Raw genomic sequence first — 18791 nt, forward strand, 5'->3', positions numbered from 1 at the left:
GGGCCTGGTGGAAAACAGAGAGCATTATTTGCTTTAATTGATTCAAAAACTCTAGAGGACCACGACCTGGACACTGTGAGCCCCAAGTCCTACACTCCCACTCCCCAAAGCCTCCCTTTCTCCAGAAAAGCTAGAGGAATCTTTCTCTCAACCCCTACAGAGGATGGGAGGTTCCAAAGGCGGGGAAACAAGAGAATATAAGGGAAAAGTCTTCCTCTTTTACAAATATTTGTAATAAAATACATTAATGCTTTCTTTACAATGCCAGCACCGTTTTCTTCCCCACCCTTCCCCCGTTAAAAAAAGAAAAAAGAGGGAAAAAAGAAGAAAGAGAGAAAGCTGAGTACGGATCTCAATGTGGGAGGAAGAGGTATAGAAAGAGGCTTCCATCCTTTGGGAAAGGTCAGTGTTAAGGTGCAATAAGGAAGAGAAGAGATTTACAATCACCAGCACCACCATCCCCATCCCACCCCCCAAAAGCAACAGATAAATCTTGGAAAATCGACAGGCACTCCCAGGCTGACACAGAGGAGTGAGATAGATGGTGAGGGGCCCTTTCGGGCCTCTGGCCGCCATAGCTGTGTGGTCCCAGTTCCCTCCTCTGCCCAGTGTTTGCAGCACTGCCCCCTGCTCCTATGCCCACCTGCCTTCCTCACCTGGACTCACCATCTCACTCCTTTTTGATACCCCACAACGGACAGGGTCTAAGGTGCATGGGCTCCCATTCAAGCCCCAAGGCTGTATCTGCATCTATACCCAGGGACATGAACGAAAACGGACATAGTCCGATTTAACTTAGAGCACTCTCAAACTCAGGTCAATTTTGGGGGGCAGGATTTCCCTCCCAGGACAAAGATTATCCCCCCTCCCATTTTTGCCAGTGTGCTAGTATTAAAAAATAATAATCATCCCCAGCAAGAAAGAATTCTCTGAGCATGGAGGGGGTGAAAACAATGAATAAGGAGATGATGTTCCATTTCTGGCCCCCAGGGGAGATTTTTTAAAAATTTATTTTGAGGGGATCAAGGTAGTTTGAACTTTAGGGAGTGTTGTGATTTGCTGCAGAGAGGGGACACAAAACTCAGGGCCCCGAGCAATTGGTGGGAAACTAGATCTCAAAGCAGAAAATGAAAAGTCGATCTGGGGGAAGATTTTTAAATAAGTGGGTCAGAGGGACGGAGAGGAGATGAGGCGATCAATCTTAGCCCCCTGACAGCTCCCTCCGATGGCATCAAAGAATTCGGCTCTTTGGGAAAGCAGAGGGAACAGCCGAAATTCCACATCCCTTTAAAAGGCCTGGGGGTGGGGGTGATAGCAAAAGAGAAAGGTGATTCCGGGAGAGTGGGGAAACAGATGGGAAATGGGGACAGAGGGAAGGACGCTGAGTTGGGTGGAAAGTTTGGAGAACTCCCACGGCTCTGGCCTCCCCTCCCCCTCCTCCTCTCCACCGCCCGGCAAGGAGGAGAAGGCTGGTTAGCAGAGAAATGGCAACTCAGCCGGGAGCTGGAACTAGAACCTTTCTGTCAATGTAACAGCCGCGTGGGTGGCGGTGAGTAGACATGCGCGTGGGTGGCAGTGAGTATTTAAAAAGGCCAGAGGAGAACCAAGAGGGAGAAAGGGGATTTGTAGGTGGGGGCTGCAGGGACAGAGGGTGGCCGGCTTTGGAGGGTTCAGAACAGAGAGAGCTTCTCTGAACTGGGCAAACTGGCCGGAGACCGTTGTGTCCCACTCCACTCCTAAGAAGACAGTTTTTGCCCTTTGGGGGTGGGGATGGGGTGGCGTGGGGTGGGGGGAGGGGCACAGAAGAATCCGAGTAGAAGTTGTCTGGAAGTTGTGCAGTGAGGCCTGAAAGAGGGTTCTCCCTCCGGCCACCCCCTTGAGAAGCCCTGGAAGTTTCTTCCACAGCCTCTCCAGCTGGCTGCAGGGTGGAGCGCTTCTCTAGGCACCAACTCCGCCGAGTCTGTCCCTGCAGGAAATACGGCTCTCTTTAACCCTGCTGACAGATTTTACGGCCAGATTAGAGAAGAGCAGAAAAGTTGGGTGTTAAAAGGGGCCAAGAGAGCCCTCCTTCCCAGAGACGCGCCTTCCCGCCGCCTGTTGTGCTGTGAGGCTCACAGCACAGATACTCCCCCCTCCCCACGACTTTGGCTGCTTCCCTAGCGCCTGGAATCTCGCAGAAAGAAGCGTAGAAGACACCAAGCCAAGCGGGCCCTCATTTTTCGTTTGCAATTCCAGCTTCAAGCCAAAGCTCTGTTTTTCAAACTCAAGCTAAATTCCTTCCCTTGGCCTGCCTCTCTCCTGCTAGATAAATAATCATCCCCTCCACCCCCAGAGCCAAACATGGCGCTTCATCTAGTTACATCATTCAGCAAATGTTATTCAGGGAAGAGGAAGAGGCAAAGACGGAAAGAAAGAAAACCCTTGAGCGTTATTTGATCCCAGTCAAACTTTGCACGCTCTACGCCTTTAAATTATAGCCTGACCCGATGCTAAATTGCTTGCTGCATGGATGAGCCGAGTCCAGTTAAAATCCTACTTGGTGGGGGGGTGGGGGGGAGGGTGTCGAATTCAGGTTGCTTTTTTATTGTTATTTATTGTTGCATAAAGACTGTAATTACTAACCTTGGACTGCCAGGATGCAACATAAAAATGAAAATCAGCCCTCGCTTTAAGGCTGAGGGCCTGGAACGAGTCTTCACTGACGCTGCCCCCCCCCCCATCGCTACCACCAAATATATGCTCCTAATTAAGCAGTGCGGGCGCATCGCTTACAATTAGAATTATGCAACTCTTCAGCGCAGCCATCGCTTCTCTTTCAACGAATTAGCTCCATATTTCAGCCGCCCTGTCTCTTCGCTCTTATCGGCTCCAGCGACGCGGCGGTGACATTTCATCTTTGACAGACCCTCTCTATCCTCGCTCCAATGTGATAAAACTTTTATGGAACCACGACTAAGAAATGAAGTTTTCCCAAGGATCGTGGAAACGGAGCTGCACATTAGCCTGGGGACCATTTTATTTACGCTTGGATCCAACCGCTTCTCCCACCCTCCTCCTCTCCCCCTTCCCCGGCAGGGGAAATCAAAGGCGTCTCCTCTCCCTCCGCCGCGAGTTTTATTTAGTGATTTAATTTCACTTTAGTTTTAAGGTTTGACCTGAGAAGTCTAGGCCTTAGATTTTTTTTTTAAACCATTTTCCTTTGTTTTCATTTTAGACCCAATGGTGGTTGGGCTTCGGGTCACGTGACTACTTCTTTGTAGCTCCGGAAGAGAACTGTGAAGTTTAGGTTGCATGGAAGAAGCAGTAAACGGCCAGATTTTGTTGCTGTGGTGGTGGTGGTGGTGGTGGTGGTGGTGGTGGTGGTGGTGGTGGTGGTTGGGTAGGGGGTGGCCAGGAAGTTGTGGCCAAAGGAGCAAGAAGACAAAAGGTCAATGAGAAAAACTGAGAGGCAAGGAAGCCAAACAGAAAGGCCTCAAGAGAGCACCCAAGGGTCCTCCTCCCCCACCCCTGCAACTTGTTACCTAAATCTTAGCTAAAGAAGTTGGCAGAACGTTCCAGGCCCGGGGCATGGCAAGGGGCGGGGCAGGGGGGTGCTGCGCCGTGGATACAAAAGCCAGGATAGGGTCTTCACCGTCCTTCTTTCCTTGGGGGAAATTTGGCAGTCAGCAGCCTAGCTCTGCTATCTAAATTGGACCATCAGGACAAGATAAAATTGATAACAGAAAGTTTATTCAAGAATTGTTTGACAGACAACCCTTTCAAGTAAGGAAAAAAGTAACTACGGAAGACCAAAGAAAGTTCCAAGAGGGAATTAACTCTAATTCTACAAATTCAGGACTATACAGTGACAATAGGAGCTGAGTTCATGCCTTTTAGAACTAATTACAATTGCTCATAAGTACGAGTTTAACATAAATCTACAGCTCTTTTCTAGAGTACAATAATAACTAAAATAGCTGGTTTTACATGACAGGAAACACAATGTCCTTTATAACAAGTAAATACTAAAAAAGTACAGTTTTTCCTTTTTTTCCCTCATATAAATACATAATGTAGGGGGATAAATAATACAAAAAAGAAAATATTTTAACAGGCTATAACCAATAAATATATATGAAAATGTTCACTAGAACACACACTTTTTGAGCGATGCTGGATTCCTGCAGGCCCGGGCATCTCTCACGGTTGTTTTTATATCCATTAAAATGTAAACTCTAAGTGCAACAAAAGTGTCCTGTCAGGGGGTTGAGCAAGGCGCACAGGCCCAGCTGCAGCCCCTGCCTGGGACAGTTTGTTAAAATATACCCTGTTTTCACGTTAAGTCAAGAGAGCAACAGAAGAAAAGAAAAGTGTAGAACCTGGTGTCACAGATTGCTTTCTGTGGAGAGAGGGGGATGGTCCTGGAGCTGAGATGGGAGGCAGCAGAATGGGCAAACCTTCGGTCCTGACACCTTGCCTGCTCTGACCTCCCAGTTTCCATAAAAGAAAAAAATATATATTTATAATATAGACAGCTCTGACTTTTCAGGATCTTTCACCATCCCTGAGCCCTCTGGAAACTGTAATAGATGGGGGCGGGGTAGAGATATCAATGTCCTAAAGCAGAAAATATGGGCTCCAAATGGAGGGAATGCCCAATAAACCTCAAATAGATGGGAAGAAACTTGAGGCTTCGTGGAAGTGAGAGGGGAGCGTGCTTTGTGCCCTTGGTTTTGAAATGCGCTTTTTTTGTTTTTTAAAGGAGAATTGCGAAGGGAAAAAAAAATCAAGATTTGGAGGAATTACCCACAGAGATGGAAGGTAAGTTGGTTGGTTGGTTGGTTGGTTGGTGATGGCCTAGCCATCTTGTCTGTGTGTGTGTGTGTGTGTGTGGTTTTTTTTAATGTGCTTCTCTGCCTTGTTTCCCTATCCCCTCTTCCTCCACGCCACTCGGGAGTGTGGAATTCCAGCTGGGTCTTGCTGGAGGCCTAGGGCCCATGGGGTCACCTCCACAATCTGCTGTGGATTCCTCTCCACCGGGTTGGCAGGCAGATGGAACAAGGACTGGGGGACCTTAAAAAAGCAACTTCTCAGGCCAGGGGGAGGGAAAGGAGCTCCAGGCCTGGTCTTCCCAGGAAGCGTGGCTATCACCTCCTGGCCTCCTCTGTCAGACCTCCAGGCTGCCCTCCCAGCGCTCCGCGGCCCCGCGCCCCTTCTGGCTCTTACCCACCCCATGCCCTCGCCCCTCCGCCCTCCCTCTCCCATCACAGGTGTGTTAATTTGGGCGCTTCTTGGATTCTACCCTGAGGAGGAGGCGCGTGGTGAGAGGAGAGGTCTGTGTAGGTCGGGTGGGGATCGCAGGGTCCGTGGTGCTGGTTGGGGGCCATAGGGGGCGCCCCATTGTAGTCCAGGTTCCCCGAGGGGTGGTGGGAAAGGTGGTTGAGGCCGTAGAGGGAGGGGCCGGCAGGGGGCGGCAGCGGATCCGCATAGCCGCCCCCGCCCACGTACACGGGACTGCCCTGCATGGTGGGCGTCCCGTAGGCGCCCCCATTGGCTTGGAGGACGTGGGACTCGTAATCGGGCGCCGGGGTCGGGGGGTACTTCTGCGGGGCGCCGCAGCCTTTGAGAGGGGGCTGGTAGTTGGAGGGCAGAGCGTAGGCATTCTGGTGGGCTTTGCCGAAGGCGGGCGGGGACGGGCTCTCGTAGCTGGGGGTCATGGGGTGTAAGGCGTTCATGAAGCCGGCCGTGGACTGCATGGGCTGCGGGGGGCTGCCGGCGGGGGAGGGGCCCCCGGACGACGAGGCCAGGCCCTTGGCCTTCTGGTCCTTCTTGTACTTCATGCGCCGGTTCTGGAACCAGATCTTGATCTGCCGCTCGCTGAGGTTCAGCAGGTTGGCCATCTCCACGCGGCGCGGCCGGCACAGGTAGCGGTTGAAGTGGAACTCCTTCTCCAGCTCCACCAGCTGCGCGCTCGTGTACGCCGTCCGCGCGCGCTTGGACGCCGCCGACCCCGGGGGGCTCTTGTCCCCTCCCCCGCCGCCGCCGCCGCTGCCGCCGCCCCCGCCGCCGCCGCTGCCGCCGCCGCCGCCGCAGCCTTCCGCTGGATCCGAGGGGGAGGGGTGGGAAGGGGACAAAATGAAATAAAAGATAATTACTGAACACGCCGAAATTGAATGCATGGTTTCTTAATAAATCCAGGCCTGGACTCGGAGCCCCCGCCGCCCTCCCCTTCTCGTCTCCGCCTCCTCCTCACCACCCCCCCAACGCCCGTCGCATTAGCGGACACTCTATAATAGTGGCATTTATTAAGAGACCTGTTCTCCTCTTGCTGCCCCAGCTTATGAAAATTTGATCATGTCACGCAGACAGAGCCGCATGGCCATTTATTTAGAGCTGGATTTTCTCGCGCACGCTTTCTCCCCCCATCCCCAATTCCAGGGTCTGGGAAGACCTCCACACCCCCCCCAACACACACACACACACACACACACACACACACACTTCCCGCCGGGTCCTGTGGACAAGGTGGGCGGCCAAGGAGAAGCCCTGGGGGAATCTGGACATTCGGGGGCAGGGCGCGGAAGTGTGGCTCCAAGAGGCTGCTTTGCCTGGAGGCCGGGACCTCGGGCCGCCCGAGCGATTGTGATTAATACCACAGTAATCATACTTAATAATAATCAATCGTCGACGACCCTGCATCTACCGGCAGCGTCTCATGGCTCGGCGGCCTTGCGAAGGGCTGAGGCTAGCGAGCACCTGGCCTTCTGGAGCGCTCAGCAGCTCAGGTGGAGGGAGAGGTGTTGGCGGGGTCAGGGGTCATCAGATGGTGGGGGGTACGGGCAAAGCGCCGCCGCCGCCGCCACCTGATACTGTTCCCCGGCCGCCGCCCGGGCGCCTAGGGGCTGGGTGCTAGAATAACAGTGACATTCCTGGCCCTGACAAAAGCTGACGACGAGGAAGGCAGAGAGCCGGTACCTGTGCCGGGGGAGCTGTTTTTCAGCTTGGACGTTTGCCTTGACTCTTTCATCCAGGGGAATATCTGTTTGGTGAGGGTGGAGTTGGAGCCGGGAACGCACTTGGGGGTGCCGCTTTTGCCGGGCCCGCCCCCATTACTGCTGTTGCTAGTGGTACTGGTAGGTGCGGCGCTGGGCGGGGGTGAGCCGGGCGGGGCGGGCAGGGGCTCGGGGGCCAGGCCGGGCCTCATGCAGCTGCCGTTGAGCTCCTTGCTCTTGGCATGCGGGGCGGCGTTGCCCAGGGACTGCAGCGAGCACGCCGAGCGCTGGTAGTCGCCCTCCAGGTGCGTGGCGGCCTGAAAGGGGGGTTGGGGGGGACCGTCGTAGCCGAAGCCATTGCTGCCAGGGTACGAGGAATAGCCTCCGAAGAGTGCTGCCGCGGCGTTGTCGTAGTAGGTGGCTTTCTGCATCGCTGGGCGAGGCCCGGGCAGTGGGCGGCAACTTGCAAGAGCCTGATACCCTCACGACCGGACATTGGCACCCGCGGGGGTCACGTGAGGCGCCGGACCCCCCCTCCCCTTTCTTCCCCCCTCCTCCCGAGTCCGTTGGGAGCGGCTGACCTGCGGGGTGAGAGAAGAGACACAAGGGGGAGAAGAGGACTGGGGCTCGAATCCATCTTAGGAGCTGAAAAGGGAACTGACATCAATAGGGTTTTTTTTTTTTCCTTCTCCCCCACCCCAACATCTTCAAAGCAGATGCTGAGGCCACTTTCTTGACCTGAAATGGGTTTTTCTTATTTCTTATTTTAATTTTAAAGAAAAAGCCCACCAGTTTTTGTTTCCACTTCTACTCCTTTGGGGACTGCCTAGGTATAGAATCTCACTACGGCAAAGGCCATGGCTTCTCTCGCACCTCCGTGCTAGCCCCTGACCTCTTCCTCCTCCCTCTCCTAATCCCCCCCCCCCACCAACTCTGGGATAGGGTGGCTCAAGGAGGGGGGGACTAGGAGACTCCAAATTAAAAGCATCACCAACACCCTCCTCTGACCTGAGAGGCCTCCTGCCTCCGCCTCCCTCCATGTCCATCTAGGTCTCTCACCCAGGCAGAGTTTAGCCTGGAGAAAAAAAACCAGAGGATCTCCTAAAGAGACAGGAAGGAGAAGCAAGTTGCACAGGGAACCTTCTCCTGTGAGGAGCCTTCTCTTTCCCCTCCCACCTCACGAAGACAACAACAGCCTGACCTAGAAACTTCCTGAAGATTTTGAACCTCCAGAGCCAGCAGAACCGAGCCTCCTCCATGGCCCTGCAGCAGGTACCATCACCTTCAGTCTGAGTCTCTGCTCAGCCAAGTCTGGGACCCAGCAGCTAGCAGCCCCTATGGGGCCCCCAAATGGAGCAGGATTGTTTCCATTTCCCTGGCCCGACTGATGGGTGCAGTGACCATTTGGCCCAGGTCTCTCCCCTCTCCATTTTTTTTCATCAGACCTAATTTTTTTCCCACCCTTTTCCTTGACAGTCCGAGGGTGGCTGATTGCTCTGTTCCCTTTGATTTCTCCAAAAGAAGCAAAGAAGAGAGAAACTGGATAATTGCTGGACTTTTCTACCAAGAGATTCGAAAGTGCTTCCTGAATGAGAACATCTTTTCCCAGGGCAAAAAAGAAAGTCAACAGAGCAATCAGAACAATATTATTCTCTGGGTTGGAAACAGGGTACCTTGTTTACTGAAGTTTTCCAAGGCAAAAAAAAAAATCATTGTTTTAATGCAGACTCTTCAAACTGCAGAAAAAATAAATCTTCAAGCTGTCATAGGATTTTGTGTATTTCTTCTAAAACTTCTGACTGCATTTTTTTTTTCTCCCTGTCTTCCCGCATCTCTCACCATCGCATTTCATAAAACCTCCAGAGTGACCCTGTCTTCTGACATGTGAGTTTGGACTACTTAAATCTCATTCAGCCCAGCTGGTCAACTCCAAAGAAAACTAAAAATAGGAAAATAAAATAAAAGGAGTGCAGGTGAAGGAAGTCCCTCCCACACATAAATCCCCTTCTTAATGGCACAGATTTACACTCAAAAGGGAGCCAGGGTAGACCTGAGTTCCGATTGGTTTCTGGGAAGAATTTGTTTCTGGGAAATACACATGGGTCCGTAAAGCAGCAGGTCCTTGCAGGGAGGAGAACTGGAGTTCAATTGACCAGGCTGACCCAATGCCTTTATTATTATTACCATTAGCCTCTGCTGATTTAACCAAAATTAGCTCGGAGCAGCCCTGGATGAAGGGGGAATTAATTAACAGGCATCAGTTGAGTTTGTTATTAATAGATAGAGAAGAGAATGAAATAAAAACGTTGGAAGGGGTTGGCTGGCTGGGCCCTGGCTTTATTTAGTCTAAATGATTGTTCCAGCAGTAATGATGATGATGATGATGATGATGATGATGATGATGATAAAGCAATAATCTGACTAGACGCCTGGGGCCGAAATTCCTGTCGTTCCCCCGGCAATAAACCTGCAAACCATCTCAGGACAGAGGCCAGGCGAGTGTGGGAAGCGGAGAAGCCAGAGACGTAACAGGAAAGAATGGAGACTCCGCCGGCGGCGAGAGACGGCCCGGAGGTTTGTGCACCGAGCTAGCCCCTGGCTGCCGCCTCCGGGCTGTCTCGCTGCTGCCGCGGTGGCTGGAGACTAGCTATGCTGGCCCAAGGAGGCGAAGAGAAAGCGCCCAGGACGCCTAAACGGCTCGCAGCGGCAGGTTCCAAGCACCCCGGGCCGAGGGCGGCAAGTTTGGGCGCCGGAGGTAACCGAATTAAAAGGCGCCTAGCAACTCCGCTCCGGGACTTTCGCAGGCCCGGATCGGCCGGAGGGCGCAGAGGCCTGGCTGATGGGACAGTGAGAAGCGGTTAAGGTGTGGAGGGGATCCGAGATCTAGGGATCCAGAAGAAGAGGGGGTGGGGAACAGCTCTACTAAGCCAAACATGTCTATTTCCCTTGCCTCCATGTTGGAAAAATCCAGGCTCCATATGGCTTCTCGGGAGAGAGGGAGGGAGGGAGACGGTGGCTCCCGGCTTCCCCCCAGGGCCTCGTTGGAGAAGGGCGGGGAGCCACCCCAAGAACCCCACCTGTCCAGGCACAGCCCTGAAAAGAGCCAGGGAAAGTAACAATAGCTGGGGAAGCCCGGAGAGAGGGGACAGGCCACCTTCCAGGACTTAAAAAAAAAAAAAATAGTGAAAGGAAGAAACATAAAAGAGCAAGAAAGGAAAAGAGAGAAAGGTTAGGCTCTTCTTAGCAGCCGGGGAAAATTCAGCCCTGGATCTGGCTGCTGAAAGAAAAGAGAGGAGAAAGGGAGAGAAGCAAGAAGGGAGAGGGAGAGAGGGAGAGAGAGAGAGAGAGAGAGAGGGAGGGAGGGGGGAGGGAGGGAGAGAGAGAGAGAGAGAGAGGAGAGTCGCTGCGTGGAAGGAAGCTTAAAGCTTGTGAACTCTTCTTGAACCGAGATTGGAGTCATATGGGCCATAAATCATTGAGACATACTCTCCGCCATTCACAAACTGATAGCCTATTTCAGTCCAGCTTACCTTAGCCACCGACGAGGGGAGAACAGGCAGACATAATATATATTCACATCGAGCCCCAGCGCGAGCGGCAGGCGAGAAATCTCCCCTCCTTGAAGGCAAAGGAAAAAAAGACCACTGTTTAAAGCTGCGTCGCCCCCCCCCCCCCAATAGCCACCCCGGCTGGGGAGCCCGAGGGGCAGAGCGGCCGGAGGAGCCGCGCGGCGTCCGCTTCAATTCACTCGGCTTAGGAGCGGGGGTGCGCAGGAGGGAGGGGGTGGGGGAGCGGGGAAAAAAATAGAAGAAGACCGAAAGGTGCTCGGGCCGCTCGGCTCGCGGAGAATCCAGCTGCGGGCTCCGGCTCGGCCAAGCCGCCACAGTGTGGTTGCCCTACAGGACTGGTACGCCCTACTCTCCGTAACAATGGCCTCTGCTTTTGCACAGGGAAAAAACCACACAGACACACACACACACACACACACACACTCACTCACTCACACACACACAAGCTCACACCCCCCCACCACTCCCCCTTTAGCAAGCTTAGATGCCTGATAAGGAAGGAAGGTGTTGGTGGTGATGGGGGAGGGGGACGTTTTTTAAACCCCCCCCCCTCAAAAAAAAGTGAGAAAGGAAAGAAGATAGAGATTTTTGTTTTTGTTTTGGGCTTTTTTTTTTTTTTTTTAAGGACAGGTAAATTTTTAAATTGAGATTTTGGCGGGGGAGGAAGAGGAGAGCACAGGCAAGGCAAAACCAGGGGAGTTCACAGCTCCCCCGCACCCCGCTGGTAAACCGGGATGCTGAGAAATAGGTGGGGAGGCCTAGTCAAAGGCACCCAAGGCGTCTGGGGGTGGGGGTGCTGGGTGCCCCTCTCCATTCATTCACAGTGGCAACACTAGGGCTTTTTTTTTTTTTTTTTTTTTAAGTAGTTTCACTCCTCTGGGACTGGTGGCTGCGTCTCCCGCCCTCTCGCCCTGGCTCCCCCCTCCAAGTCTCCCAGTCTGTTTCTTCTCTTCCCCCACACCCTCCGTATTTCTTCTCTCTCCCCGCAAATCTCCAGGCTCAGTTTCCAACCGGTAGGGGGGACAGCCAGACCTTTTTTTTTTTTTAAACACCCCCCCTTTTGAGAACAGACAACAAGCGGTGAGTGATTATTTTAAAAATCCAGACCATCTTGCAGGAGGAGGGGGGTTGAGGAGAGGGTGACAAAAGGAGCACTCTGTTTAGCCTGAGCTCCAGACCCGGCTGGCAATAGAGAGGCTGTAAGAACTTAACGGAGAAGTTTCTGTTAAGATTCTCACCTCGGGATAGGCAGAAGGGGCTAAGAGGTGATAAGGACATTTGTACTTCTAAGAAGGTGAGAAGAACTACCAAAATGGCTTCATCTTAAATGCGCTGGCAGAAGAGAAAGAGGGTAGTTATTATTATTATTCAGAACAAACCTGTTTCTCTTAGCTCTGCAAGATTTATGACTCCAGGCAGAAGTGAGGAGGACTACAAAAGCTAAACTTTTCTTAGGGTGTGTTTGAGAAGGGCAGGAAAAGGCGAGGAGGCCTGTAGGAGGGAGCCAAGAGCCAAGAATGTAGGTGTCTGCAGATTTGGGACGGGGGTGGGGAAGAGCCACTCCCGGTGGAGGAGAGACAAAAAGAGGACCAGGACATCTCCCAAAACAGGAGTGTTTGCAACCCTGCCTAACTGCTGACTCGGGGCTTAGGGGACAAAATAGAAGGCAGTCTCTCTTTTCTACGAAGGCAGCTTGGAAAACTTGTTCTCTTAACTTTGAGTAGACAGAGCCAGCCACTACCCTGTGACCTCCCGGTTAGAATGCCTGGCTTTTGCCTTCTCCCATCTGGATGCACCAGAAGAGATGGGACTGGGAGAACAAAGGTGAGAGATGGTTCCAGCTATTGTCTCCCCTCCAGGGAAGGGTGGCTGTGTCTGGTAAAGCTTCCCTCACATCCCCACTCACAAGCTCTGCTTTGGGCTGAGAAAGGGTCCTACTCTCCTAAAGAGTGTTCCCGTGGCCTCCTCCAGCCCCTAGTGCTTTCAGTCCCACTAAGTCAGTGTTCATGGGCTGGAGCAGCGAGTTTCGTGGGGCCTTGCTGAAGAGAGGGTGGGTGGGACCCATGGCCTCTCTGCCCTCCAGCAACTGGAACCACGTGCAAAACCTCCCACTGTGATGTCCCAAGGACCCTACCACCTGCCTAGAGAGCTGCTGGCTGAAGGAAGGGGGGGTGGGGAGGACAGAGGGTGGGAGCTATTTTTCTGTTTATTAGTAGTATCAAGAAAAGAAAATGCCCAAGCCCAAGCCTGTGTCGCGACTCAAGCCAGGACCCTCAAAGAATGCCATTACGGCTGCCTGTGTATGTGGCTGCAGATTGCTAGACCCTGAGATTGCTAGACCCTGGTTAGGTGTTGGTTCCTATGTAGCTTTGGGCCTGGAGGGTTGGGGACTCAGCCCATGGAGGCTTCCAGAGGCTTAAGGGAAGGAGCACTTTTGGGTCTTTTCTCTTACTCCCCAAAATTCAAAGTTAAAAATGTACCTCAGACCCTCCAGCTCTCCTAGCTGTTGCTACCACCAGCTAGAGACGGTCATTGCAAAACTGAGGGGAGAGGAGAACCTGGACGCTATGGGGCTGCACAGCATTACCTCAAGGAATTAAGAAAGCCCAGAGGGCACCCAGCCAGCTGCGGGCCTGTAAGACTGGGCTGCAGGAGGGTCCGGCCTGGAGCGGAGCTGAGAGAGGGTGGAGGGGCTTTCCAAAGACAGAGGTGGACCCCTCCCCTCCCAGAGCCTCCTCAACTCATTGTGGTCCCTTCTGGTGACACAAGGAGCTGGGGCATGGTGGGGTAGGGGTGAAAAGAAAGACTGGGCATCCAGAAAGCTAACCTGGAGAAAAATTTCAGAGGACACGCACTCCCAAATGCGGTAGGAGAAGGAGTGGGGTTTCTTACTAATTCTGGAGAATCGAGCCATTTGAACTGTTTGGGATGCAATTAGATTCCAGTTTGGTTTCTTTCTTGTCTTTTTTCTTCCCTTGGAGATTTCTGGCTGGCCGGTTGCCCCTGGTTGGGGCTGGAAGGGTGGGAGGTGGATGGGGGAGCAGGCAGCTTAGAGGGTGCCTGGTTCCTTTGAGCTGTTGCTGCAGACTGGGACCTTTCAAACTTCAGGGGACAAAGGTGGGGCAGTGAGGAGCCTGGCCAGCGGACTTGGAGTAGAAGACATCACAAGGGTGTGAGGGAAGACTTGGGTCTGGAAAAAGAGGGGGAAGAGGAGTTTATTACTCCTGACAATGAAGTCGTGATTTAGGGGCAGACCACAGAGAGGAGTGAGCAATTTCTTCCTGGACCCAAGTAGGGAAATTTGGGCAACCTTACTATATGTGTGTGTGTGTGTGTGTGTGTGTGTGTGTGAGAGAGAGAGAGAGAGAGAGAGAGGAAAAGAGAGAAATTGAAAAAGAAAAATTGAGAAAAGATTAAGACAGAAACTTTAGGGTGCTCTAACAAAGGCAGAAATTAATAATAAAGGTAAAAATTAGAAAAAATGGCCCCCTTCTGGGCATATTTTCCCCTCCCACTCACTAAAGCACTCCCCTCCCCCACTCCTAATCCGTACCCAGTACCAGGGGACAAGGAGTGGGTTAAACCTTTTTGAGCCATTCCTGGCTGCCCACCCTTCCAGGCCTTGGAAGGATCATGTCTGTTTTCCCTCCCCCCCCAAAAAAAATCCACCAAAGAGCAAACGAAAATTCTCCTCTCAATAAGGACAAAATGGCTGGCTCCTTTCAAATCGATTTCTGATATCAAACTTGGGGTGACCAAGGATCTGGCCCCCAGCTCAACCAACCCACCAGCTCACTGAGAAGCTGGGACCTGGGAGCGGGGTCCGAGGCGATTAGAGAGCTGTTTCTTCCTGGTCCTGCCTGGGCTCCGGGCCCCACACTCTCTTCCAGCTTCCCCGCCCAACTTTGTGGCCGCTGCGGAGTCGTGGGGAGTTCACACACGCACCGGATTGTCCATCGCTTCTTACATATTAATAAAGATTTGCAAAGCTGGCGGTTGTAAAATTAAATTGCTAATGTAGATGGCTCTTGGAATCTGGATTCCCAACCCCCACCTCTCTAAGACGTCCATGCGGGAGGAAACAAAGGGGAAGCGGGAAGGAGAAGATTCCGTGCGGCCGCGGAGGCCGGTGTAGACCCGGCTCAGCGGAAGCGGGATCGAAAGAAGACAGAGGGCACCACGGTTGGAGAAGAAAAATGCAAGCTCTGCTCTCCCCCCACCCAAAGTGGAGGGGCGCGGGAGGGAAGCAGGAAAAAACAGGGCAGCCACGAGGGTTCGCGAAGTGTCTCTCGGGGACCACGGAGGCCGCCTGGATGCGCTGACTGAGCGGATGGCGGGGCCGCGGGCCAAGTCAGGAGTCAGGGGCAGGCGGGCGCCTGGTAGGCGCTGGAGCCGCTTCTGAATCCGGGCCGACCGCATCAGGAGACTCAGTCCCGGCCTGGCAGACCCCCACCCAGGCGGCTGTGGAGACAAAGGTGGGCAGACTGGCGAGGGCAAGAGGGAGAAGAGCGAATCTTGGCCAGCCTGGGGAGGAGGTGGGTGGCTGGGGAAGGGAGGGAGGAGCAGGCAAGAGAGGGACAGGGGCCCAGCCTCTGTGAGTGACTGGGCAGGTCTCTCCTGACAGATTGGATGTCTCTCTCCCAGTGACCTCTGTTTAGCAGACAATAACTCACCGGATTAATGACCAATCAGCGGAAGGCCTACCGAATTGCCTCCAAATATAAAACCCCAGAGTCAGAATGGGATAGGGCCAGAGTCTGGACTTGCCAGCCCTTTGAGTGTTTTTCCCCCCTCTGTCTCAAAACAGAGACTGGTTTCCAGAACCTCAAAGATGAAGTTGTGCCCATCTCTTCCCACTCCACCAGAACTCATGTACCTGACCACACTTCCCAAGGCATTCTGGAAACCTCCGGTCCCCTAGTGGCCTCCCATATCCCTGACCCTACAAGAAATCTCTCGCTCTCACAACCATGCAACTTCTAAGAAGCCCCCACTTCTTTCGAACTTTCTCTACTTCCAGTTGGGAAAAGAGATGAAAACAAGAGCAAGAATGGGGGCGGGGGTCATCTACCTCATAGGCCTCCTGTCTTAGCTGCCCTGGGAGGACACCTACAGTGCTGTGCTACCCTGTGTGTGTCCTCCCCCAAAAAGAGAGGGCTCAAAGGCCCTGGGGTCAGGGTGAGGCTGGGGGACAGGCAGTGGCCTACCATTACAAAATCCAAATTCTGAAACCACAATTCAGTCCCTGGGCTGGAGTAGGAAGAATTTCAAAAACTGAAATTTGGACAACTCCAGCCTCAGCCCAGTGCCTGGCAGGGAAAATGCCTTGCTCTGTGAGGGGGAATCCCCCTTTCCTTAGCGTTCCCCCTCCAAATGCCAATCCCAGTCCAACTCAGCTAGCTGGCCCCTCTCCACTGACTTCTAACTCAATTGCTCTCCGCCTGGGCTTCTCTGCTGAGAATAAAGATGCCTCCAAGAGGAGGAATGGTCCAGATTCTAACAGATTTCCTAGAGCCAGTCAGAGTAACCATCCGCTGCTCTGGGCGCATACGAACTCCCTGTATATTGCAAATAAGCACATGGTAACTTCTGTACCCAGATGCCCTCAGAACTCCAGGACACACAAGAGAGCTGCTCCCAAGCACTAGAGAGTTTCCCAAGGTCAGACCTAGGAAGAAACTCAGACACTGTCCTCTCCAACCCCTGCCACTGTTACAGACAGAGAAACTGAGGCTCAGAGCCAGGAGGTGATTTGTCTAGAGTCATACTTGGCTTAGACTCAGCAGTCGGGAGGCTTGGATTCTAGGCATTCCAGATTGGCTGTGTGATCTGAAGTAGTGAAGTCCTTGGGCCTCAGTGTCCCCTCTGTAAGGCCAGAGCATGTACGTGGAGGGGAGGGCTTGGCCTAAATGAGCTGTAAGGTTCCTTTTTGGACTGACAGCTTGCAGTTCTCTGTGTGCTATGTAAGAGTGAGTGACAATATACAGTAATAAACTGAGTTCAGACAATAAAGGGCACCACCTCTGCCCAAAGCAGAATATTTCTTCTTAGGATTTGAATGTGTACAACCCCAATCCTGGTTCTCCTTGCCCCCACAGAGGCTCATACACGGATTTTTACCACCCTTCTGTGTGTGTGTGTGTGCGCGCGTGTGCACGCACGCGTGTGTCTGTATGTGCGGGGGGAGGTGTTCTCTACCTCCATCACCAAATCAAAAGTGCTATTTTTGGACACAGCAACCTGAGCAGTAAATAATTAATTTGTATAATTAGAGGAGGAAGGCTTCAACCTAGCAATTTTTAACCAGGAGTCAATGCACCCATTGTACCAGCCTGGCCTTCTCACCCGACCCCCAACTCTGCCCACACACCTACCAGCTTCCCCAACTGCCTCCCCCCACTCCGAGACCAGCATTCCCAAGATGGCCAGAAGGGTTCAGAGTCAGACTCTGCTCCCTCCCCAACAAAGTTCCATTCTTTGCCTGGCTCCCCCACAGAATCCGGTCTGCTTGCAGCTGCCCCTCACAGCTTGCTTTCCCTACCCCCTAACGCTGTGCGGGCTCCAGGTCCAGGCTCTCTGCTCTCGGGACACATGAAATCCACCTCCCTAGTTCAAGATGCCCCAACAATGCAGCGAGTTTGCATTTCAAGAAACTCCCATTAATATCAATTTACTTCACTGAAACCTCTGGTTCTTCATCAAGTTGATGATTTATGATAAAATCAATTAAATTACGGCCACTTAGGGCCCAGCCGCTTCCTCTCAGATTTCATTGGTGCGGGGCCCAAGTGTCTGGTGGAAAAATGCAAGTTTAGCTGGAGGCGAGGAAAGATAATTCTGCAGCTGAGAAAATTTAATGCAAAACAATTTCCAGGCAAAGCCAGGCTTCTAGACAGAAATGCAAGAGCCACCAGTTGGCCTGAGGAAATAACTATCTGGGGTCAAAATATTTCTCTCCCCACCCCCCAGCATCCTGCATGGCTCCCTTGCTCTGTTCCCCTTTGTGCTCACTTGCCCCTTCCCAAGCAGAGACTTTGGGGAAAATTCGAGCAGTAATGGTGGCGCCCAAGCCTGCCAAGGCCCAGTGTCCAACCACCGATTTCTGCTACCACCTCAAGCCTTGCCCTCCTCTCCTCCTCCCCTCCCCACTCAGCCAGGCTCACTAATCCCTTAACCTCCCATGGCAAAGTTAAAAGGTTCAAAGTGAAGACCAGGCAGCAGCGTGGGCAGATGGCACAGAGGGCCCAGGGCCCAGGCCAAGTGGACTGTCTGCATGTGGCTGTGGGAGGAGAGAGAGCACAGCCGGGACCAGCACCACCCCACGGCGAGGGCACGGGGCAGCAAAGCGTGTCTAGAGCTACCAGAGCACAGAGTACCAAGACCAGAGAACCTGAGCCTCCCTCGCAGCTCCCTGTGTGCCCACTCACAAAGCGATGCTGCACCCCACAGACCCCAGCCCGAGTGCACGTGTGCCCTGGCGTGGAAACGCTCTCACACAATACACAAACACACCTCCACGTGTGCATGCTTGCACACCCTCCTTATACATCACCCAGACCCACCACATCCTGCGCCTGCAAAGGGACAGTTCCCACCATCTCCCCACATCTGGGAAAATAAATCCCAGCGAATGAACCTGGCATCACCTCCCTCTCCTAGGAGAGGGGCTCCTCCTGCCTCTGCTCTGTTTGGTTTTTGGTTTCCAGAGCAGTCTGGGAGTAAACATAGATTCTCTGAAGCCATAAATCACCCCCCTCTCCTACCTTCTCAGTTTAACACCCGGCCTTGTAGTTTCAGCTTCAAATAACCCGCCAGGTGCTAAAAGGCTCACTAGGGTGGCAGCTGGACTGTAGGAGCGGGGCCCAGCTGCCCCCCAACCCCAGGAGATGCCCCCACATTTCCTTCATAAGGCACAGCTTCCAACTCCCTTGGAAAGCCCTCCAGAGCCTCCAACACCCTTCCTGATCCAGAGAGCTCCCCCAACCCCTAACCCGGTCCCCGTCCACACACCCACACACCGGGGTATACGGCCCCACATTCCTCCACATTGCCCCGCACACCCGGATCCCTCCACTCCCTCAGCACCCACCCGCCTCCTTAAGGTGCTCCCATCTCTGTCTTCCACGATTCGGATTCAGCCTCCTTCCTGACCCAGGACAGAGACCCCGGGGCGGGGGTCTCGGCCACTCCCCCCACCCCCGCACACACGCCCTGGCCGGACCCGGGCGGCTCGGCTCCGCACCCCCACTTA

At 53.3% G+C, this 18791-nt stretch overlaps 1 protein-coding gene and 1 long non-coding RNA gene across 5 annotated transcripts in view; one reads left to right on the forward strand and one right to left on the reverse strand.

The window, feature by feature from the left end:
• LOC123802869 (uncharacterized) lies at positions 1-5974 on the forward strand. The gene is made up of 5 exons (XR_006782680.2): positions 1-1549; positions 3215-3303; positions 4742-4800; positions 5250-5312; positions 5839-5974. It is a non-coding gene; the product is annotated as an uncharacterized LOC123802869 (long non-coding RNA).
• HOXB3 (homeobox B3) overlaps positions 3708-18791 on the reverse strand; it is a 25010-nt gene continuing 9926 nt past the window's right edge. For 2 of the 4 annotated variants that reach the window (XM_045813780.2, XM_045813781.2), the window contains exons 2-4: positions 10502-10589; positions 6955-7552; positions 3708-6079 (exon numbers count right to left, since the gene is read on the reverse strand). In XM_045813780.2, the coding sequence (XP_045669736.2) occupies positions 5244-6079; positions 6955-7402 (1284 nt within the window). In that variant the 5' untranslated portion in view covers positions 7403-7552; positions 10502-10589 and the 3' untranslated portion in view covers positions 3708-5243. Of the gene's footprint in view, positions 6080-6954; positions 18784-18791 lie in introns of those variants that run through there. The other 2 variants (XM_087854470.1, XM_087854469.1) reach the window with 2 other exon arrangements.

The sequence above is a fragment of the Ursus americanus genome, chromosome 23 (assembly GCF_024610735.1).
Source record: "Ursus americanus isolate L20-20 chromosome 23, mUrsAme1.1.p, whole genome shotgun sequence".
In the NCBI taxonomy this organism is placed as follows: domain Eukaryota; kingdom Metazoa; phylum Chordata; class Mammalia; order Carnivora; family Ursidae; genus Ursus; species Ursus americanus.